General features: G+C 43.9%; 1 protein-coding gene across 1 annotated transcript in view; it reads left to right on the top strand.

The window, feature by feature from the left end:
• The first annotated feature begins 831 nt into the window (after nt 1-831).
• Nucleotides 832-23308, top strand: part of JAG1 (jagged canonical Notch ligand 1) — a 36954-nt gene continuing 14477 nt past the window's right edge. Inside the window, exons 1-5 of the mRNA XM_035320347.1 lie at nt 832-1298; nt 2204-2509; nt 13055-13106; nt 18537-18791; nt 19766-19826. Of these exons, the coding sequence (XP_035176238.1) occupies nt 1212-1298; nt 2204-2509; nt 13055-13106; nt 18537-18791; nt 19766-19826 (761 nt within the window). The 5' untranslated portion in view covers nt 832-1211. The remainder of the gene's footprint in view (nt 1299-2203; nt 2510-13054; nt 13107-18536; nt 18792-19765; nt 19827-23308) is intronic.

Below are 23308 nucleotides of genomic sequence, written 5' to 3'. Positions count from 1 at the left end.
GGGGTGGGATCAGAGACGGGGAGGTAAGAATAGCCGCTGGGGTCAGCCCAGACGTCCTGCGGCCAGGTTCCTGTCTCCAGCGCCTCAGGAAGAAGGGGACAGCGGCGCGGGGACAGCTCCCGCCGCGCTCACCGGCTCCCAGAGGGGCGACTCAGGGACCCGCAGCCGGGCACTTCCACCTCCCGTCCCCTCGCTCAGCACCCCGGGCTGCGCGGCCGTCCCCTCGGCCTGCCCCGGGCCCCGCGGCGGAGAGCGCCGCGGCTCCGCGCTGACAGGCTCGGGCTGCCCTCAGGGGAGCCGCGTTGGCCCCTGAGGGCGCCACAGCCCGCTCCTGAGGGGGGGCCCAACGGCCCCTACCGGGCCCCTAACGGGCCCCTAACGACCCCCAACGGTCCCCAACGGTCGCGCCGCCTCAGGTAGCGCGGCGAGCGGGGGCAGGCACAGCTCCTCTGAGGGAAGTTTCTTTTTTTTTTTTTTTTTCTCTTATTTTTTTTTTCCCGCTTGTTTTCGGGGCGGGCACCTGCGGAGCGGGGCAGCGCCCACCGTGCCGGCTCCCCCCCCCCCGCCGTCCGCTTCTCCGCCTCCCGGTGCCGGTACCTGCCTCCCCCCTCTCCTCCTCCTCATGCATATGGATGGGAGCATGCGCGGCCGGGCGGGCTCCCCGCCTGCCGCCGTGGGCTAGATGAAGGCGAGCGGCGGCGGGGCTGCCAGACGGGCGGCCGGCTCGGGCGGTGCGTGTGCTGCGTGTGAGGGTGGGGGGGTGTGAGCGAGCGAGCGAGCGCGAGAGGGGGGAGCGAGTGTGGCCGCGGGGCCCGGGGGGGCGGGGGGCTCGCCGCCACCTGAACGCGAGGAGAGGGGCGACAATAAAAAGAGGGACAGGAGGGAAAAAAAAAAAAAAAAAAAAGAGGGAGAGGCGAGGGAATAAGGAGAATAAAAGGAGGCCGGGCTGCCCCGCATTGAAGAGCGGGGCGCTATTGAAAGCGCTTGAAAAGCGGCGTTGTTCGGCGCGGGTGCGCGCCGCGGCCGGCGCGGTATATTAGAGCGGGGCGGCGGCGGCGGCGGGCAGCAGCGGCGGCGCCTCCTCCTCCTCCTCTACAACCACCACCACCACCACCTCCTTCACCGCCACCTCCTCCTTCACCACCACCACCACCACCTCCTTCCTCCCGGAGCGAGAGCGGCGGCCTGCAGGCGGGCAGCGCGGCGGCGGCATGCGGGCGGCCCGGCGGGCGGCGGGCTGCCTCGGCTCCCTCGGCTCCCTGGGCGTGCTGCTGGCCCTGCTGGCGCTGCGGGCGCAGGTAGGTGCGGCGGCCGGGGGGGCTCGAGGGCTTCGCCGCTTTGTTGCGGGAGACCTGCGGGGATGGCTTCCGATGGGGTGGGTTTTTGGTTTTTTGGTGTTTTTTTTTTTTTTTGGAGGAAAGATCCCGACTACGGGAGCAGGAGGTGCCCCGGCGGGAGCGGAGGTGCCGCTGCCAACTTTGCTGCAGAGGTGGCCAGCACACGAGTCCTGGCTGCAAGGCTCGGTTCTCCGGGAAGGGAGGCTGCAGTTAGTGCATCGCTGCCTCTCCTAATTCCTTTTCTCTTTCTGATTCTTTTTTTTTTATTTTTTTTTTATTTTATTTTTTTTACCATTTCAAATCAGTGCTAATTGCAGCGATCTGGGTGACTAATGGGCAAGGGCTGCATTTCAGCTGGGCAGCCCTGGGGGTGGAAGTTGGCTTTTTTTTTTTTTTAACTTGTCCCAGCTGCACCCCGGGGAAGGCAGGGGTTGTGTTTGCAGGGTGCCTTCACTGCCTTGCCTTGTGCCCTACTGCATGCACTGGTTTGCTTTAGTTTGATTTCCAAAGGACTTAAAGGCTTTCCATAGCACGCTGTTTTTCTAGAGTTATTACTTCTTTTTTCCTTTTTTTTTTTTTTTTTTTTTTTTTAAGCATTAATAGCGTTATTTAGTTGGTATGATTTACAAGTCTTTCCTATGGATGTCCACTAGGGAAAAGCTTGAAGCAATTGCATTTTTCCCTTTTTTAAATGTTATGTGTGCGCTTCTCAAAAGTAAGCCGGTTTTAGAATGAACTTCTCCTGTTTGCAGAGTTGTTGTAGTTTGCGTTTGGGGTAAAAGTGAGGTAACCATGTTTCTTGTTTCTCGTTTCTTCTTTTTGTTTGTTTGTTGTTTTCTCCTCCGCTTCTCTCTTGGGATTAACAGGTGACTTTAGCATCAGGACAGTTTGAGTTGGAGATCTTATCCATGCAAAATGTGAACGGTGAACTGCAGAATGGAAACTGCTGCGACGGCACCCGAAACCCAGGAGACAGAAAATGCACCAGAGACGAGTGTGACACCTATTTTAAAGTTTGCCTGAAGGAGTATCAATCGCGGGTTACGGCTGGCGGCCCTTGCAGCTTCGGATCCAAATCCACTCCTGTCATCGGAGGAAATACCTTCAATTTAAAGTACAGCCGGAATAATGAGAAGAACCGGATTGTTATCCCTTTCAGCTTCGCCTGGCCGGTGAGTGCGTGGCCTGCTCTGGCTCTGCCTCTGTTGGATGGTGCTTTTTGAGATGGTCATAGGAAGCTCAGCTCTGACTTCTCGTACGGGGGAGAGGGACCAGGATCAGGGAGGGAGCAGGCATCTTGGCAAGGGAGTCGGGAATCCACAGCAGAGAAATGAGTAAAATGTGGTGGTGTTTTTGTTTTTGTTCCCTGGGGCTCACAATGCACAGCCTGTTAAATTTGAAAGTCAGATGTGCAGCGAGGGGGATCTAAATGGGTCAGGGAAGCAAACCCAGTATCCCTGCACTTTACAGCATGAATAAGTCTCTTGAGAATTAGAAGGTCAGAAGTTCATTTTTTTTCAAACCAGTGAAGTCTTGGGCTTAAGCCAAAAGAGCAGTGGGTTAGGGGCTATGGAGGGATCCCGTGTGAAAAGTGTGTGTCATAGCTGGCCTCCTTCCCTGAAGCGTGTTTGGGAAGGCTTCCTGCTTCCCCCAGGGGGAAATCTCACTGCACTGCTTGGTGTTGATGAAAGCTGCTGTTGCTGTTCTTGGTGAGCCAGTTGCCAGCTTCCCTGGGAAGCTTGCTGTGTTTTAAGGTATGTGCAGATGCTAGCAGCTAAAGACAGAAAACCCCAGCCTTTGCTTCTGGTCCATTTCATCCTCTCTGACCCACAGCACACCTTTTCTGGCTACTTGGCTCTGTGGTCTGTAGATTCTGGCTTCCCTCTAGCTGTTCGCACAAGTTGGCGGCTCCAGGAGGTGGGACTTCTTGCCAGGCACTTTCCTAGTGGTGCTGGTTTCAGCAAATGTTGGTCAGCCTTGTGGGGAGATAGAGGACAGGTGACCCCTTCATTAGCTGAAGCCTGCCTCGTTGTCGCTCACATGAGGAGTGCTGGCTTGGACTTCAGTGCGTGTTGTTTCTTCTGGAGAGCTCAAAGGGGGTGTGTGGAACTTTGATGTGGTCAGCCTGGCACAGAAGTCCTGTGCTTGCTGCACGGATCCCAAGGATCATTTTTCCAAAACAGCTGTTGTTTGGGATGGTGATCCACTCATGCAGGCTTCAGGGCTGTAGGGTTTGGGGGCTTGTGAGGCTGCCCTGGCATCGGATGCCAGGAGTTGTGTTGCCTTGTGCCTGGCAGCGTGGCCTCCAGGCAAGCAGAAACAGAGGTTGACTGACGTGGGGGGCTCTTACACACCCATGACAGTCTTTTGAGCTGGTTCTCTGGGATCCTTTGGTATAAAAACCTTCCAGATTTATGCTCTTGAAACTTTTATTTCAAGATCACCTAGGAAACAAAACTGTTTCCCACCGCCTCCCCTTCTCCAGAGGTGCTGAGCACGCACTTTCCCAGTGACTGCCTTGGGATATGTTGATGCTCAGCAGTTTTGAAAATCCAGTCATCCTAACCTGGATGCCTAAGGTCATTTTTGCAAGGGGAGGAGGGCTCTTGCACGCATACAGGAGAGGGGTGAACCTCATTTCCTATCCTCCCTCACTGCTGGTGAGGTAGACTTTCGGCACCCTCCAAAGCTTGGCCCTTCCTTGTCAGATAAGGACTGGTTGCTGTGAGGGCGTGGACTCTTTTTTTGGGGGGGGGGGAGGGAGGAAAGCCCGCCCCAAAAGCATTCTTCCTCCAGTTGCAGCGTAGACACCCACTTTGTTAGTCCTACGGCCAAGTGCTGTAGGCAGCCATGTGTTCTTGAGGCGTCCTGTGCTGCCTCCTACCTGCCTCCTCTGTCAGTGGTGACTTCTGGAGTAGTGACGGCCGGAGAGGCAGAAGGGTGAAATCAAGTCCGCGTTTTTTAAGGAGATAATGTTACGCAGTACAATAGTGGAATTGACAGAAGTATTCTCTGTTGGAAGTCCAAGTCCTTTCTTCTTTTTTTTTTTTCTTCCCCTAACGTGAATGAGATAAAACTTGTTATCAAATATGCCATCTAAAGGATAAAGGGTTTTGTAAAAATCTGAGGTATTTGAAGCTCTGCCAATGGCTGTAATGCTTGTGCTGCAGGTTTTGACCTTTTTTCAGAAAAGTCTGGTTCATCAAGGACTTTCTTTTTAAAGTAGCCCCCTCCCCTGCTCTCAGTCATTCAAATGCCTGGAAACTGAAGCTATGTGTATATAAAAATTATGTGAAAACTGAACACACCCCTTCAAACACTCCCTTTCAGGGGTAGGATCACTGGGAAGGGAAATCTCCTGGGTAGAAGGAGGGCTTGGGGGTGCAGAGACCTTGGCAAAAGTTTGTTTGTCTGCATTTTAGTGAAAGAAATGCTTCTATTGTCCCGCTGAATCTAATTGAGCACTGGAATCCTAGAGCAGCAGCAGAACTCCAGTGCAGCCCCTGAAATGTGTAAAACTTGACAACTTCTGACACTCTGGTTCCTGCAATGGGAGTTTTTTGGAATAAACTCTTGCATTCCCATGCAGAAAGGACTTTTGGAGATTGCGATAACTGTTCTCAATTATCAAGCCTGCCTCCCAGCTTTAACTTTGTAGGACACAGCTTTACAGCTGGCCATTGTGACTTTCAAAAAGCAGCGGAACAAAAGAATATCTAATGTGGCAAAGCTCTTATTTGTATTAAAACTGTGTCCACAAATCATTTTAGGAGTTTTGAAAGCTCATAAGATAACCTAGTAAACTTAATTAGTCAAATCTGATACTGAAATTTCAGCACTTAAAACAATTTCTTTAGATGGGTTAATACTGTTGACTTTAGTAAAAGCTTGAGACCAGCTTTGCATTTACAAATGTGTCTAATCATGAGAGTTTTCTTTGAATACATCCAAATGAAAATTAATAGTAATAGGAGCTACACCAAAATGTTAATCATATTGCACTTGAAAATGTATGCTCATCTCTGAATATGCATTATTTGTGTTCCTCCATCCGAGGGAGGCTTTTCTTGGATGTTCCAGCTTGAGTCAGCAGCATTAAGAAGCCTTGTTGCTTTAAAAATCAAACAAAAACAAAGCAATAACAACAAAACCACCCCCAAAACACCACCTCTTCCCACGTCAAGCTGCCCCTTGTGCTTTTTGTCAGATAGTTATATTGCATTAGAGGTCTTTATTTGTCGCACAAGAAAGGAAGAAAAGAAAATGGTGTGCTTTAAATGGGTTAGGTTTGGCTTGTAATGCTGATTTGAAGCAGCAGAGCCTTATTAATAACTCATGCAGTTTGCTGTTGTCAGTTTTGATATGTGCCCCAGTGAGTAATGGGTGTAGAGATGGTGGGCCGTAAATTCATTTAAGTGATTGGAGGCTTGACGAAGTTGCTAGGAAACAGGGCAGCAGACCAGCATAAAAGAACTGAAGTGCATCCAGAAAGCTATCCCTGCACTAGCTGGCAATTCTGGAGTAAATTGCAATAATAATAATCACCTGATACATTCATACTTTTATTTTGAGACTTTAGTGACTTTCTTGACAGGCAAGCTTGGCTTCTGAAGCCATACGGAAAAGTATGGAACAAAAGAATTTCCATGTTCCACTTGTCAAAGTCAGTCTCAACAAGTTTTGTTTCGTGGTAGACACATGCTACTCCCTGACATAAATCAAATCTCTTGGCTTTCTAAAAGAATCAAACGACATTCAGAGTGTGACGTGCCCTGTACCTTGAGGGAGCACTGCATAAATTAATGAAGCAAAGCTTAGCAATAAACTTTGCTTTTATGTAAAGAGAGATCTTCTGCAGATCTGATGAGGCTGTGAGTAAGAAGCAGGTCAAAGTTGGCAATTCCTTTGGTATGCATGGCTCCAGTTTCAAACGTCCTGTTTATCCTGAAATTATGATCCTTGTAATTATTTAATACTGGGGCCAATTGCACCAACCCACCAGCAAACTACTGAGGTGGAATAAACCCCTCCAGCATCTAAATAGCTTCAGTGTAAAATATGATGAAAAAGTGTTTTGAACACCTTATTTCCATTTTACTTTAAAACAGTAAAATATTCAGCCTTTCTCTCTTTTAATGATAAATCTTGATGCTGCTGGTTCCTGAAGGTGTAAAAAACGTCCTCTGGGTAGGCATTGCTTTTCCTGGCTGGTGTGAAAGAGTTCTAATGTTGTCTGTTTAAGATTTGTGAACTTTTTTCCCCCTGTCTTGACACAAGAGACTTCCAAAATACTAATCTGTGGCTGATTAAAGCAGCAGCATTTTGAATGTGATAGAAAAATATCATTTAATTGAACTGTGTATTTTTTTTTAAGACTAGTAGGTCACAATCATAAAACTGAAGCTTGATTATTACTTGTTCCTCCCCCATTCTGAAAATTTGTAGTAACACAGCTAGATATTGTTCCAGCCCTTCTTAACGAATGCTTGATAAAAGCATTTTGGAGCATGGACAGATGTGAAGAAATGTTTATAATAACAAAATGCATATTAATCAAGTAATACACCCTGTCATTTATTGTTGACTAATAATTTAAGAATAAATCTTCAGTGCTTAAAGTGCCATGTTTTGCCTAGGATTACTATCCAAAATGAATCTGAGAGTATTAAATGACATCTGGAGCATAATTACCATCCATGAGGCTGTTTTTTCCCAGGACTGTAGAGAAGCGATGCATCCATTCAGAGGTTTTGGACTTCTTACATGTTCTTAAGAGTTATTTATGTTCCAGTCAGTTCAGAACTTCATCTTCCTGGTAAATCCATTTGACTATATTACCATAATATGTCTAAAAATAAATCCTCATCCTGCCTGCTTCCAGAATTTTTGTTCTTGTTATAATAAAGGCCTGCTCCAGTTTAGCTTCAGTGGCAGCTGGATTGGGCCTCGTGTTGAAGCTTATTCCTAAACTTTCTCAGACTACATACATCCAGCACTGTCAGCTTGTTTATGCAGCTGGAAGTCTGCATGTCTAAAACGAATTGCATAAAATTGATGCTTTATGCTTAAAATTCTAGTTAGGGAAACTTACTGCTTCTCTGTGGAATGAAGGCTGGAACAGAAGTAAACTAGTTCTGAAGCTGGTCAAGTTGGGCCTTAGCTAACTCCGTGAGATGATGTGCAGCTTGTGAGGCTTGCGCTCTCATACATTCCATTTATTCCAGCTTCAGGTCCTAAGTCTGATGCTCTGCAGTACATGCAGAAGCACATGCTACAGTTCTTAAAAGCATTAAAACTAAAGACAGGAGTGACTTTGAGAAATCTGACTAAACTTAGCATTTCTGAAGATGGATAGAAGTTTTACATGTTAATGGACACAGTGCTATTAATAATTTTAACAGGTAAACCATGTGTGTCTTATATTGGGAAAGATGTGAAAATTAGAAGTTGCTGCATTTGTTTCTTGTTTCTCCGGAGCTCATGGTTCTGTGGTTGCTCTCCTACAGCATAAATTACACTCGTTATTGTTGTATTCAGAAGAAACTGTAAAATGTGGATAGAAGTGGTTAAAGTGGTTTGTAAATAGTCAAACATCCAGAGTCCTTTACCAGCTCAACCCAGTTCTTCTGCACTTAGGTAAATAAGTAGAAAGACTTCTTGTTCAGGCTTGCTCTATGTGAACCTGACTGTTTTGCTTGGCTGGCTACTAGGTATTCTCTCTATTAACCTTGCCACCCTTTTGTAACTGGTGCATTTAATTATCAGTGGGATGCTTTAAACAGGTAGGGGGACTGATAAGAGCAGGTAATCTGCTTGTTCGGGAAGGTTGAAAGCTACCATTGACATCTTGGCCTACCTGCTTGTCTTTGACAAGTGGGGCTCCGTGAGAAAATAACTCTAACTAGATAAGGTGCTGATAAAAGGCTGTTGTCCTGTGATGCACCCCAGTAGCTGCGATCACTTAAAATCATTAATTTAAAAAAGGTTTTATTTTTTTTAAAGAAAGGGAGTGGGGGGACCCCAAGTCTCCCCCCTCTCTCCCAGTACATTGTTTCATTAATGCATGCGAGTTTTATGATCGGAATACGTTGTAGCCTGGCCACCCAGACAGGGGCATTGACTGCCAATATTAACCAAGAACAATAGCGTGGCCATACTGACTGCAGCGGGGATTACAGAGCATAATGGGGCCTATCCAAAAATAATGCTAATACAGGACAAGCAACAGGAAGCAGCAGTAGACTCAGCATTGCTCGGCTCCCAGACAAACCATGGACTTACTTCACACAATGGCAACTTCAGCACATTATGTATTCACAGGACACTCATTATTCCAGCAGGTTGGCCATATCAGAGATCAGGCTGGCTTATTGGATGCTTGAGTGTATGCGTAGTTTGGATAGTGGTACTTTTGCATCCGTCGTTTGGCAGGAAGGTGGTGGTTGTGTGTTGCAGGGAAGCTCTTGTCTTCACTTACTGAATGCTGGGGGAAAGTTATTCCTGAAGGTGCTCCCATGTTCCTTTCTGTGGCAGTGAAGCGTTTACCAGCACTGACAGCGATTGAGGAGCTGCTCAAAGTGACGGCACGGCGTGCTGCGTTCTCACGTGGGCATGTCCCGATGGGACTCTTGGCTGGGCTACCTGTCGGAGGTTCAGTCTAGTTCTTGGCCAGGCACTCTGAGGCATGAGATTGCTGCAGCTCCAGCTTTGTTTATGTGCGCCGGGCTAGGAGAGTAACAGCTTTATGGGGTGTTGCCTTAGCCTTATGTAGGCTGGCCCACAGAAGAGTTTCCTGATTATGCCGTGTTCAAGAAAGGGTCAAGAGAGTTTGGTTGTTTCCCATTTCCCAAACATGTCATCTCTCTGCTTGAGGAGCCACTTGTGCTCAGCTCCTCCGAAGGACTGTTACTTTGCCAGGGTTTACTGGCGGACCACAGCACAATGCCATGGCAGATCTGCACAGGGGTGTTAGGACTTGCTGTGTGGCAGGAGGGGCGCCCAAGTGCGAGCCCTGCTGACTTGTTGGAAGTGGCTTTGTGACAACTCTTACATGTATCTGCTCAGAGATGCCTTCCTCCCTGGCCCTCAGGCACCTTGAGATACTCGTTAGTTTCTCCCTTCCCTTCTTGTCTTCTTGTAGCCGAAGGGCAGAGGGTTTGCAGCAGCTCCTGGTGGTTTGCTGTGCCCCCTGTGACAGCCTCCTGGCCTTCTTCCCACAGGCACAGGCAGTACGCGAGGACCGTTCTGAGCTGGGTCTGCACGGCTGCGTGTGGCTGGCAGAGCGTGAGGAGAGCACTGCTTAGCTTAACCTGCTCTCCTTGTTTGGCGGAGGAGGAGCAGGCGCACCATCCCGAACGCAGACTTCCCACCGTATTTGTCTAGTCATGGTTTCACATGCTCAGCAAAGCTCTTGCATGGTTTAACCACAAGGATAGGAGGGAAAGAAGTTTGACTAGTTGCAGCCTCTTTCAGAAAGGAGGTTGTCCTGTTGCTAATAAGCCCGATGTTTCATTCTTGCTCTGTCCCACTGAATCGCAGAGTGCCTTTAGAAGTCAAAGTACAAAAACATCTCTTTTGGGTGGATGTCTGGATGAAGGGAGGGAAGAAGGTAATAAAGCAGAGAGCTTTAAACACCTGCTTACCTGGAGCTGCTAATATTCTATATAAATAACCAGATAAGAGGTTGTGTTGCCCTTTCAGACCCTTAAAAGGGAATTTCTCTGGATTTTAGTCTTCAAAGCTTTCTTTGAGTTGTATTATCAATGGACCAAGACTAAATCACGGTGGCTTGACACTGAGGAAAACAACTCTAGCACACAGGTGTTTTCTTTATTTTTTATTTTTATACTTTTGGATTGTGAATGCAACCGTTTCCATCCTCTCATAGCTCAGCTCCTAAGAGTTTTGCTTAAATTTGACCATGCTATCTTCCAGTCCTCTGGACTGATCAGGCTGTGGATGTTCTGCAGACTGTGCCAGCTTGCCATTCCTTTCAGGCTGCCTTTCCTCTCAAGCCAGAATCCCTGCCTTCTGGTCAAGCTCAGGTTTACAGTGGCTAATTGGGTGTGACTCCGGAAAGTTCACTGCTGCCTTTTTGCTGAGGACGTTGCTTTGATGGAGTAAGGTGCATGATGTGGAATTCTGGTGTCTGGATATATATTTATTCAAAGATGGGCAGAGGTCATCTGTGGGCATGGGAAAACTTAAACCTCCTCGCTGTAAGTAGTCATTCCTGAGATATCTTAATTGTTGATCTATAGAGTGGGGATGATATGCACTTTTTAAAAATCTCGACGGTGCAGTCTGCACAGAAGTGCCTTTTATTTTGTAGGGGGTGCAGGGATTGGCTAGAGGTATGTGGTGGTTGCACTGCTTGCTGCCCTCCTGGGGCCATGGGTTTCCGTGCCTTTTGTTTAGGAGTGTCCCACATTGAACACAGTCTTGTCCTTTCTCTTCCCCCGTGCTGAGAGGGATAGAGCCAAGAGATTAAACTGCCATTCTTTGTATCTTCCCCTTTCAGGACGGGGATTTCTCATCATTCAGATGTGGTGAGAGGGGGCACATAGAAACGAGAGAATTGCTCGGGTGGGTCTCTTCCCCTGGTGTTTTCTTTCCATCCAGCTAAGCAGAAGCATCTTCTTCCTTTACACAAACTCCTGTTGGAAAGTGGTCACACAAGTATCTAGCAACAGTAGCACTTAAAGCCAGGATTCAGCCTTTCCTTTCCTTAAGGGCTAGGTGTGTTGGTAAACAGTCCTGAGAACCAACCGGGAACTGTTGCTATGAGTTTAGACAAAATATCTTCCAAAACAATTATGCAAGGCCGAAAGGAAAACATCCTTAACTTTATTGGAAGTAGTGCAAGTTGCCATAATTCATTCTCTATATCATAATATTTTTTTCATGCAGTAACATGTTGTGCTTCTCGGTGTTTGTAATTAAACCACTGAGGAAGCACCCAAGATAGGGTAATGTACATCTTAATATGGCTCAGGAGTTATAGCTGGGTTTTGTTTGTTTGCCTTTTGCCGCTGACTTGTGTAAGAACTTCTTAAATTGGCTTTTAACAGCATTAAAATATCACATTGTGCTTTTTCTGTTTTAGGAGTTTCTTCTGAGTTGAGAGACTTGTTATAGACAAGTCCCAAGTAATGTCACTTTTATGAAATATTAACCAAAAATGGTGTGGCCGTGGAGCCTTCCTGTAAAGGTTTGGGTGCATGTCGCAGCTTGCCCAGCTTTGCTTACTTTTTGAAGCATTTTCCCACAGTTATCAGTGAACGAAATGGAATCCTAGTCTGCTTTGAATATGAAACATATTTAGGCTGTATTCCAAGCTGGTGTCCATCACAAACTAGGTTTTCATTCAGAGGCTGCATGCTGTGTCCAGTCGTGAGAAAGCAGTCTGCCTCAGCTCTTTTTTTCTTCTTCCCTCCCCTTCCCCGCCCCCCCTCCCCCCCCCCCCCAGGAATTTGAGCTCTGCTTTACGCTAACACCTTGTAGCAGCAGCTTACTCTCACAACTGTATTTTGGTTTCTGCTACAGAAAGGCATTGAGCACTGCAGACTGCTACTGAGCACAGACAGAATTAAGAAATAAACCTTACCATGCACAGGTTCTATGGCAAAGGATCAAAGTCCTTCATGGAGAGAGTTTATATCTGCTCTATTATTGTTCTCACCAGAAAGATGTTACTTTTATTACCTCGTTTGTACTTATTATATTTATGAAGTCATAGGCGGTTTTCTTATTTTTTTCATATTTTTCCTCAGCTTTTTTTTTTTTGAATTTTTGGAAGATACGGCCTCGATACTACTGTCTTAGGGCAGAGAGGGGGAGGGGGGTATGTTTAATGGCTCTTGTTCTCAAGTTGGGATTGAAGATAAAGGTGGCTTAGATGTAATAGCTGGCATCCTTCCAACCCGTGGAGTCACTCTGGTTAGTTTATGCTGATGATTATTATTACTGGAGTGCTGGAGAGCTCATTGGCAGGTTAGGCTGTCTGTAAATGTGACACGGGGTGGTTAGCCCAGCTTCCCTTTCCCTGCTCTTCCAAATAGTCTGATTTTAGCCTTTGTTTTACAATGCTTCTCTCTTCCCCCACCCCCTTCCCACATCCATCGGTTCTTCCCTCAGTTACCTGATACTTGTGGGAGCTGCGATGGCCCTCATGCAGACAAAGCTTTCAAAGGGGGTGCTGAAAAGCAAAGTCCCTAGAGATTGCGCTGTCAAGGCAGAGCACAGTAATCTTAGCAACACTTCTTGCTTTCAGGGTGGCTGGGGGCAGGGAAATCAAGACTACTTTTCTCTAACTAAAATTCTTTTGAAGCAGTTCTTGAGAGCGGGGTTTTTGTTTGGGGTTTTTGGATGCTGCTATGCTAGTTCAGTGTTTTCTCTCTTCCACGTGCAGTTCTTCAACACATGCTCAGTTGTGGCTACAGCATGGTGTCAAAGGCTGGGCTTCCTGGCTAAGTACATAAGATGCATTAATGATGACAAAGATGAGCTATCCAAGGTGAAAGGTCTTCTAAGTCTGACCAGATAAGGTAGCTTATGGGGTTTCAAGAAGATCACGTTTGTCTCAAGTATAACCTATTACCTATTTATGTTTTCAAGAATTCCATTTCAGGGCAGAGACCAGGATTTTTTGGAATTAAAGTTATTTTTTCTTTAGGTTGTATGTGACTTTGAAATTAACTCTTATTTTTCTTTCGCAGAGATCCTACACGTTGCTTGTTGAAGCTTGGGATTACAATGATAACTCAACTAGTAAGTACCTGTTCCTGTGCTTTACTTTGCTCAGAATCCTTGATTTCCTGTCAATCGAAAGGCCTTTAGTAGCCTACCCAGCCTACTGTGAATAGGGCACAAGGGGAGTGAAAAGCTCTCGGCAGTCTGAATTACTTAGAACAACTGCTCAGGGTTCTGCAGTAGCCTGTCTCCTCATTGCTTCTAGAGGGTGAGTAACTTGCTCACTTAGGCACCAATAGTTTGATGCCTGAAAATAGATGCTGTTATCCCCTCCTCCTGAGGGAATAAAAGCCCAGGAGTTTTTTTGTGGGTTTTTGTTGTTTTCCTTTTTTAAGGAGTGATATTTAGCAGCCTAAATGTTGTTGACTAGGGACCTCTTTATAAATCGTGTACTTGTCAAAACTGGACATGCTACATTTTAAAAAAATCTGTCGGACTTGATACAGATATTGATCTAATGAGTGTACAAGAGGAAGAGAAACAGAAATGATAATGACTTCTTGCTTGGGGGTTGCATGTGTAGGGATTTGTATTCAGGGACTGAAAAAATATTTACCAGACACCACCTGGTAGAGCTGGCTGGAAATCAAGGGTGGGAATCTTTTGCCTGGAATGTCTTTTAGTTGGTTTAGGAAACTTTGTGCTGAGCTTTGACTGTTGGCTAAGGGAAGCTGTGTTGAGTCTCTTGGCATTATGAACTCTTCTGTATATTGCCTACTGCTGCTGAAGTAGGTGGGCAAAGTAGCTGTTCTTAATGTAAGGCTTTAATAGTGTGTGGTAAAAGCCACAGGAGGAAGTATGAGTAAGAACTTGTAAACTTGTGATGTTACAGGCCTTTTCCTTCTAGAAGGAAGCAACAGCACTGTGGCCCATCTAACCCAAATGGCTTTTAGACCGCTTTGGACTGAAACAGACTTCACAGAAGAAGGCCCTTGTAGAAACGTGCATGGTGCTGTGGTTTTCTGTTTACATTTTAAGTGGCGAAGAGCAGACTGTTCAGGAATGGCTTCTCTTGTCCAGGAACCTCTCTGCAGATTTGCTTTGAAGATTTTATTAATATATGTGCGTGCATATATACATGGGATGTCCTATTTAGTTATTCGTTCTAGAAGAGAAGTCCTTTGCAGATGATTAATATGATCTGGCAGTGGCATCTGTGGTTTGCCTTACAACCTGCCATGTTCAACGCTTTTGCAGCACCTGTGATTTCAAGCCCAACCCCAGCACAGTAATGGAGATGTCTGGGAAACTTCTTGGTCTTGATTAAATGTGTTTTACGGAGGAGCAGAAAATAGATTGCTTCAGCAGCAGAATTGTGTTTAAAATGGAAGATGCCTGAATTCAAAATGAAGGTTTTGTTTACAGTAGGATCTGAGGATTTTTTCAGACTGGGTCTCTGCCACTTTTACTATTATTAGAGCTCATCTTTTTTCACGAAACAACAGCATTTCCAAAGCTACACAATGAACCCCTTCTTTGCTTTCATATTCTGGAAGTACAATTGTCTTCAGACAAAATTGCCTCATTTCTCAGCAGTGCATTTGACCAAGTGCAGACATGTTCTTATGTATGTTCCTGATTTGCATTCCTGCACTAGCTTTGTTGTCGCACATCCATCTGTAGGTCAGTCACTTCAGTCACTGTAATGCACAGCCTTTTCTTTGTAGTGCATCACTCCTCTTGCAATGGGAAAGCTGACTGTAAGTAAAGAATGTCTTGAACAACTAGTTAAGGAAATAGAACTACACAATTGTCATCATATAAAGTGATGAGTATTTTTTTTTTTGATGCCCAGGATTTTCTTTCAACCTAATTACTGTTGAATTGTAAGAATTCCATGTGGTAGCTCTTTAAAAAGTGAGTTTAGTAGGCTTTGTATATTTTGCAATAGTTTTAGCATCCTCCTGATCATTAGGAGATCCTAGAGTGGCTGCTTCCTTCCCCCCCTACATTCCACTCCTCCTACGTTCCCTTTACCACATACTCTCTTGTCTCACTTCCAAGAGTGGCTTGCAGTTAAATTCTGGCCCTGTTGAAGTTGATGAGAATCATGCTTTGTTGGAGCCAATATTCAGCGTAAATGGTTTTCTTACTCTGGTTCTTGTCTAGATTCCATCTTGCTACTGTCGTTTCATACTTAAAGCTAATGGGGCTGACATTGCATCTCAAACGATGTCAAAGAGCTATTGTAAATTACTGGTATCAGTTGCATGTGAATTCCAGTTGGGCATAAGAGACTTCAGCACAATGTAAACCAAGCCATAGCTGGAAGTTGTCTGAAACAAAGACTTTCAAAAATAACTATGGTGTTCTTGGCCACCCAAACTGCTTAGAAGAGTCTGGATTTTTTTTATGGTGTTTTTTGTTCTGTTTTGGGTTGGCTCGTTTTGTTGTTGATTGGCGTCTTGTTTTTTTTTTTGCTTCCTGATGCTGAGTAGTTAAAATTTCCAGAAACTGGACTGCTGAAAAGGAAAGGTGGGCAGTTGAAATAGCTGTTCGTTGTATAAAAGACAGAGTAATAGCTTTGAAGTTTAGCCACAGCTAAAGCAAACAACCCTCTGACAGCAAAGTGCAGAGTGGAAGCTAAAGATGTACAGAAGGCCCCTCTCTTCCACTTCATCAATTTCTAATTGGTTAATGTTTCCGCTAACCTTTCTATCAAAGTCTGGGATTCTGAGTCAGATGATGTCAAGGGAATTATGAAGATCACTTTCTCTCAAGCCTGGCTGAGTTCTTGTTTTATTTACTTAACCAGCCTGCTGCTTTGGGATTGCTCATATAAAACTTAGAGCACTGTTGGTGCAGGCTAAGAATGGAAGAGTTGTTGCAATGCCTTCCCTGAAGTCTGGGTCAGCATACTTGTGTAAGTGCGCACTGACAGGTGGGAATAAGGAAGGGTGGAGAAATTGTTATGCAAGAAGGAACATGCCAATACTTCATTGTGAAAACTGGGTGATGGCTAATGGAAAGGGATCTGAAGTCTGTCAGACCTTGACTTGAAATGTACTGTAGTAGCTTTATAGCATGTATCAAATGCAAGATATTTTAGCTGTGATTCAAAGTGAAACTACAGCTGGCTTTCCTCTGGGTCCTTAGCAAAATGAAGTCCAGTGGACTAATAAGGATGTTTCCATTTGTGTTCAGCCAGTGATTAGGGGCTCAAAAGAACTGGTGTCTGGAGTGAGATGTAATAGACATACAACAAGGACATGCTTCCTAATGAGCTGACAGATAGAGGAAGAATGATAGAGCAGAGGCAAGAGGCAAGATCTCTTTTCCAAGGTGATTGTTTTTCTGGTGCCAAGGACTGAAATAGTTGTCAATGTTACATTCCCTGCAGAGAAGAGGAAAAGACTGGAAAAACAAGTGTGTGTGTGGTGGTGGTGGGGGGGGGGGGGTGTTGCAAAACTAAGTGGAGTGTCATTCCCCTTCTGCCACTCAGAGGATAAAAATGAGAGAGCTGATTTACTCACAAGAAACAGGATGTCTTTATGCACAGACTTGGTATTTGGGGAAATGCATTCACTTTCCAACTATGCTGTAGATCGGGGTGTAATCTTGGCAAGTGCAGCAAAGCCATCTCCAGCACGCATGAATGGAACTCTAATCGCTTGACTAGCCCCATTCAAGGCGGATAGATATGCATCTGCTTAAGTACCTCTTAGAATTAGTTAGTAATCTTGTTGATGAGATCTAAGAGCCTTACACCTGCACAGTGCAGGGCATGATATTGCTCTGGATATACCAGTATGGAAAAGTCCTCAGGCATCTATGTTACCTGTGAATGGGATTTAAATTAATAAAAGCCTGCATGCGTTTGAAAGTCTTAGACATAGATGTGGGGTTGGGGGCTTAGTGCCAATGAATAATAAAAACTGATTTAAATGGAAAATATTATAAAACCAGAAATACCAGAAGGTGCATAAGAAGTTGTTGCCCTTAATTTCACACTGTAAACACTTAATGAATGCTGCAGACTTGAGCCAAGAATACTCATAAAAAAACAGTAAATGCTTACTGCGTGTGTATATGTATTGACACTCTTCTGTGGTTGTGCAGCTAGTGCTTTGACTTAACTACCCTCGAAACTGTAGGCAAGCAGGCAGGATTGATAATAGGTATCTGAGGCTTGCAAAGCATGTTTGGATGTTCTCTTTGAAAGCAACAAATCAAAGGTCCTTAGTGATACATTTAAAAGTATTTTACATGAAACACTGCCTGTGTGTTGTGTTAAGCTTTATGGAGCAACTTCATTAGTCTTCAACTCTGCCTTCCATAAAATCTCCAAACTTTCTTTTGTAATTGTCAGAAGAACTAGCTGAACATCAGCATGCTTTAATTTTTCACACTTGAATATGCTTGTACTTCATGTGCTGCTTTGTAACATGTCGTTGGCAACCTGCCCTTCTACCTAAATTTTTTCTGTCACTGGATTGTGCTCCTGTATACAGAACAGTGTAGCCTGGTACTTATTTTTGTTTTTGTGTGATGTCTGCAAGGACATTTTGGCTGTTTTATGATAAACTTTCATTCGGCAGTCAAGTGCTTGCTAGCAGCAGGTCGTAAGGCAGTGTCAGATCATTTAAGTCACAAGACCTGGACTACAAAGTGAAATACCACAGATATATACAATGTTCCAAGCTAATGTGAAATATTATTATTTCAAGCCATAATTTAGACAGTTGTAGGGCTCTGAAAGCCAAAAACCTTTTGCTGGAACTAAATGTCAAGTACAAAGTCTAAACTTTTGAAATGCTCTATAGAGAGAAGGGGAATGTATCGCAAATATATGCACTAATTTGAGTTTCCTGCCTGGAGCTCTGGTGATCTTGAATTTTTAGTGTCAGCTAACATCTGAAAGGAGAACTTTCATGGTATTTCTCAGCCAAAACCCAGTGAGATTGCTGATGTCAACAATGCCAAAGTTGCTAGTTTTCAAACCAGTGTTTACATCGGAGTCCCAGAAAGCTGCGAACTCTTTGTAGTGCTTATGTTCAGCTTGTAGACGTTGCTTTATTAGGCTATTGAATATTTACAAGAAAATCATTACCGGTTAAGAACAAAAGCAGTACCAGTAATGGAGAAGCAGGGGAAACCAAGTTATGTACCAGCCTATTGGAGCTAGGAGTAAAAGCAGCTGAATTTTCTCTAATCACTAACTGTAGGATTCTCATTGGGTACCCTCACACTGAGAAAGGGTTAAGTGATTGGCAGGAGCCTAACAGTCCCTTTGGACTTCAGGCTTTGTTTGGTTTGATAGGTATGTGTGTTTCAGTTAATGGTCTGCAGCTCCAGGGCAGACTTATCGCACTTTCTAAAAGAGAAAATTAATAAAATCAAATGGCTGCCTCAAAGAGTCTTGTCTGTGAAGTTAGAGACAGACCTGTGATGTGGGAGACGATAATACCTAAATGTAAGTTTAACTCTGCTGTCTCTTCCAACATCTAGATCCTGATCGCATAATCGAGAAGGCATCTCACTCTGGCATGATCAATCCAAGCCGTCAGTGGCAGACACTGAAGCATAATGCAGGAGTTGCCCACTTTGAGTATCAAATCCGTGTGACTTGCACAGAACATTACTATGGCTTTGGTTGCAACAAGTTTTGTCGACCAAGAGATGACTTCTTCACTCACCATACCTGTGACCAGAATGGCAACAAAACCTGCTTGGAAGGCTGGATGGGACCAGAATGCAACAAAGGTTTGTGACGAGAACCCCAGATTATCAACAGTCTTGGATAGGGCTTGAATGCTTTGTATTCAGGCTGTGATTCAGTGATCAGTTTGTGCTGAGGACTGATGGGACAGTGAGTAACTTATTGCACAGAGAACTAGGGGCAGGAGAAGACTAGTTTCTGCCTTGTTTTAAAATCTTGGAGAGATCTGAGTAGTACTAGGTACTTAGCAGATGTGTTTCTCTGAGTATCCACATCTTTGCCCTTGGGAAGAAAACCCAGCCCATTAACTTCAATGGGAGTTCTGCTGCTGACTTCAATGGCAGGATTTCCCCTTTGGTGCAGAACTTCAAGACGAGCAGGAAGGAGAGACTTGTTTTAGAGCTGACCTGGCAAGTGTAAAGCTTTGGTGTTTGAAAAGTCCCAGGCTGTTTGTTCTACCTGAGCTGATGTTTGACATGTTTATTAGGGAATGGCAACTTCCAAACTAATTTCAGAATGAGAAAGCACGACTCTCAATAGGAACAGACTATCAGCGTGTCTTGCTGACTGAGTTTACCTGCAATTTGAATAGACGCTTGTCTTAATATCCTGTCTGTTCAGAGAGAGGTCTCAAAAGTAAACCCAGAGTTGTTAAAAGTTGCTTTGAATTAGATGGAAAGATGGCAAGAGTGGGCCAGTTGATCTGCAGAGAAAGGAAACTTGCATGTTCAGAGTGATTTGCAGCTCTCTGAGGTGAAATGCTTTCTTTTACATAGCACTGTTCAGAGTTGTTTCTGTGTATGGTTCCTCTGTAGAGCTAGCTGAGACATTTTGTATCACAGGGAGCCACCTACCTTAGCTTTCTTTTCTAGTAGACTTGTTACAAGGGACTTATTAAAACCTTGGATTTAGTAGGATTACAATGCTGGTTAGAGATTAAAACCTTCCCACGAGTGTGAAGATGCAAGAAGCAGGCAGCATGCTGATACTTTTTCTGTCTTTTTTTTTTTTTTAACAGCTATTTGTCGTCAGGGATGTAGCCCCAAGCATGGTTCTTGCACAATTCCAGGAGAGTGCAGGTAAATGCTCCCCTCTCCCTCCTTATCCCCTCAAGTAATTAAATGAGTGATGCTAAACACAATAGGATTGTGGAGGGAGGGTATTTTTGGAGTCGTGTTTTTCACCAAGGCAAATTATTCATGCTGACTGGCCTAGAATGGGGGGGCTTTTAATGCACTCCGTAGAATGGGAGTAGACTTTTAATGCACTGATAATTTTAAGAAGCTTTTGGTTTGTGAAATGGTGACGTTTTGGGGGGGAGTGGGGAGGGATAAATCATGTGAATGCTGCCTAATGAGCACTAACTAATTGCTTCTGCATAAATAGCACAAATGTTTTGTGGATTTTTTTTTCCTCTCTTTTCCCAATATCCCAACTAATAAGCTCTTTTCAATAACAAGCTTGAAGTACAGTGTGGCTTTTCTCTCTTCTTCTCTCTTTCACTCCTGTTTCCCCCTTCCTCCCTCCCACCCCTGTTTTTTTCCATCAATAGGCAAAAGTCAAGTATTCTTTAGAATAGGATTAGTTAAATCTCTCGGTACCTTTACCATTGTGAGCCGGGCTCCGAGTGCTGAGAGGTTAATAGCTGGGATGAAGTCTTGTCAGTAGGCTCTGATGAATGCAGAATTCTGCTGCTGTGCTTTGAAGTCCATTCTGTCCTGGCAAGGAGACAATGAAAAGCAGAGTTTATCCATAACCCAACAACTAAATATTTGGAACACTTCAAAATACACAGTATACATTTATGGCACAGGGAGGTTTTCTCCCTTACTGATACAGGGTTAATGAACATTAAATATGGATGTTCTTGATCAACAAATGGGTTGCAAGTTGTTTCATGTAACCTATTATCATGCCTGTTTGTATGTGATAGGGAACTGAGCACTTTCGAAGGATATTCATCCTGTGTAGGAAGGGTTAAAAGTGAACCTTGGGTATTCATGAGTAAAAAAAATAAAGTCTGAAGGAACACAGTCTCTTTTTCTTCCTAACAAACATACTGATGCATTCCCCATTGCTGGAGACTTCTGCATAAAGTGAGCTGCTTTTCTTTCTAGATAAGCTGTAGTTCAAACATGAATTAAATCTGAGTTGTTTGACAGACTGTTATATAAAAGGTCAGCCTTACTAATCACAGTGCTTCGTTCTTTGTCTCTGTAATCTCTTTTAAAACAAGACAAAATTTTGTCCAAGAACATGCTTGAAAGTAAGGTAGGAAGTAACTTCTCATCTTCCCCAAGTAATGTGACAAAATGAAAGTTAAGCCACAGGATGGGCTATTGTGGGTTAAGTGATTTAAATGTTTAGCAGTACTAATTATATGATGGTTAACCTCCAAAACACTGTATCTATCTACCTTTTTTAATTTAAAAAAAAAAAAGCCTAGCAAGTAGTAAGTATTGGGGGGCCAGATGGCGAGAGGAGTATATCAGTTAAGGCTACCAGTGATTTGTGCTTCTGTCATCAGAATAAACATGCCTTGTAGGGGTTGCTGTCTCCTAGTCAGAACAACAGGCTTTGTTTCCAAATTTTTTTCTTTCCTTTCTCTTTCTAAGTCTCTTACCTCCCACTCACTGCCCAGACATGCACTAGTGCTCTTATTTACTTAAGGTGCAACTTTCCCACACTTGATTTGCATAGTCTTGAAACAATGCTGTCCTTCTGGTGCTTTCAGATAACTTCTGCTTGCCAAGTTAGACCAATATCTTTAAAGTGAACACAGAAACAAGACTTTATTTTCTTTTAAGTTTTGATGAGTCATATAGCTTGCATGTTATAAATGCAACAGAGTTTAAAAATAACATCCCAGCAGAAACTGCTCTGGGTTCTGGTACAATAGACAACTCGCAAACATTCTTAAAATATCCTTTTCCCTTTTGGTGCAAGTCACTTTCTTTAATGCAGGCCTGCCAACAAAACCAAATTCGCTCATGAATCATTATATAAAGAAAGTTAAATTTAAATTTCTCATGAGAAACTACTGCATACGTATTATTAAGCAAGAATTATTACCATGAATTTTGTTCTGGAATTGATACCTAACTTTGTAATAAATGCCCATAGACTTTATCCGATTTTTTGTTATACTTAGATGCTGATCTGGGAGAAGAAAGTTGTATTTCTGGCTCTGAAGCTTATAGTGTTTTTTTTCCCTGTATCTGTTTTTTTTATTTGTTTTTCTTTACACTTTCTTTAAAGAAAACAATCAAAAAAATAACTTTTTAATTGTTAGAAAGGAGTAAAAATCTAGATTTTGATGCTTGTTTTTGCAGGTGAGGTCAATTAGTTTTGCTTGTATGCAAGCTCACAGGCAAATTGCTTTCAATACAATACAAATTAAAAAGGCATGTTCTTAAAATTTATCCTTGTACGGGAAATAAAGTAAGAATGCACAGAAGGATTTTCCAGGAGCTACTTGAAAGAGGTTGTTTTGCCTGATCTGACTTTCTTTCATGTTCTTTGTGCACAAAGAAATATAAGCTAGGACTAGCTTTTTCTATACACAAACTATTAAGAGTTTCCCATTGACCTTGAATAGGTTGCAATTGAAATAGCTATTTTTTTTTAAAAAAAAAAAAAAAAAAGATTAATTAGGTTGTAGTTTGTCACCTGAGATTTTTAGAAGGGAAGTCAGACTTGCCACTAGCTGTCTGTGATCACCCATTGGATAGATTCCTCTTGCTTTTTCCCATGAGAAGAAATTGCCTGTAAAAGAATGGTGGGGGGGTATTATAAATAGAAAGCTTAGCTGACTTCTGTACAGTAGAGGTTTATTTTCATAATTTAGTGACAGCTTATTGCATAATTGCTGCTGATCAATTATTCTCAGGCCCTGCTAATGCAATACAGTACCTCAGCAGACCTTTGCTTTTAATTTCCAGTTTGTTTTCCTTGCTTCTGTTATAGATCAACTTTAATTTGAAGACTCCTTTGTCTGCTTTGCTAGTGAGAGCTAAGTAAAAGCCCAAATGAAGCTTCTTTTAGGGGAGCTGAACTATAAAAGAGCATATTCCTTTTAAGTGTAGAATTCAGGTAGCACATTGGCAATAAATGCTTGATAGTAAATTCTTCTCCAGGTATGAATTAGAATTTGATATGTTTTAGTTATTACCTGAAAAGAGGTTAGTATAAATGCTAACTTAGGTTAGTAGAAAGTAGTTAGTAGAAATGCACTGGCATCCAAACTTCTTTGAACGCATGCAGAGTGCTGGTGTGTGTGTTTTCTTTAATCTCTCTCTGAGTGGTCCAGGCTGTGCTTTCTGGGTATGACTTCTGGTTCAGAGTAAAGTTAGGCTCTAATAGAGCAGAGAACTCCTGATGCTCTGCTGCTGCCTTGCCAAGGGCTCAGAGTTGGTGGTTATGGCTTAGCTGATCATCTTGCAAACCCAGCATGGCTGAAGTGCCTGGAACCTTGTATTTATGAGGATCTCTGGAAAACTATTGTTTCCATGGACTTGGGGGGGGGGGGGGGGGGGGGGGGGGGGGGGGGGGGGGGGGGGGG

The sequence above is a fragment of the Oxyura jamaicensis genome, chromosome 3, assembly GCF_011077185.1.
Source record: "Oxyura jamaicensis isolate SHBP4307 breed ruddy duck chromosome 3, BPBGC_Ojam_1.0, whole genome shotgun sequence".
NCBI lineage: Eukaryota > Metazoa > Chordata > Aves > Anseriformes > Anatidae > Oxyura > Oxyura jamaicensis.
The sequence above is the reverse complement of the archived record's forward strand: the minus strand, read 5'-3'. Positions and strand labels throughout refer to the sequence as shown.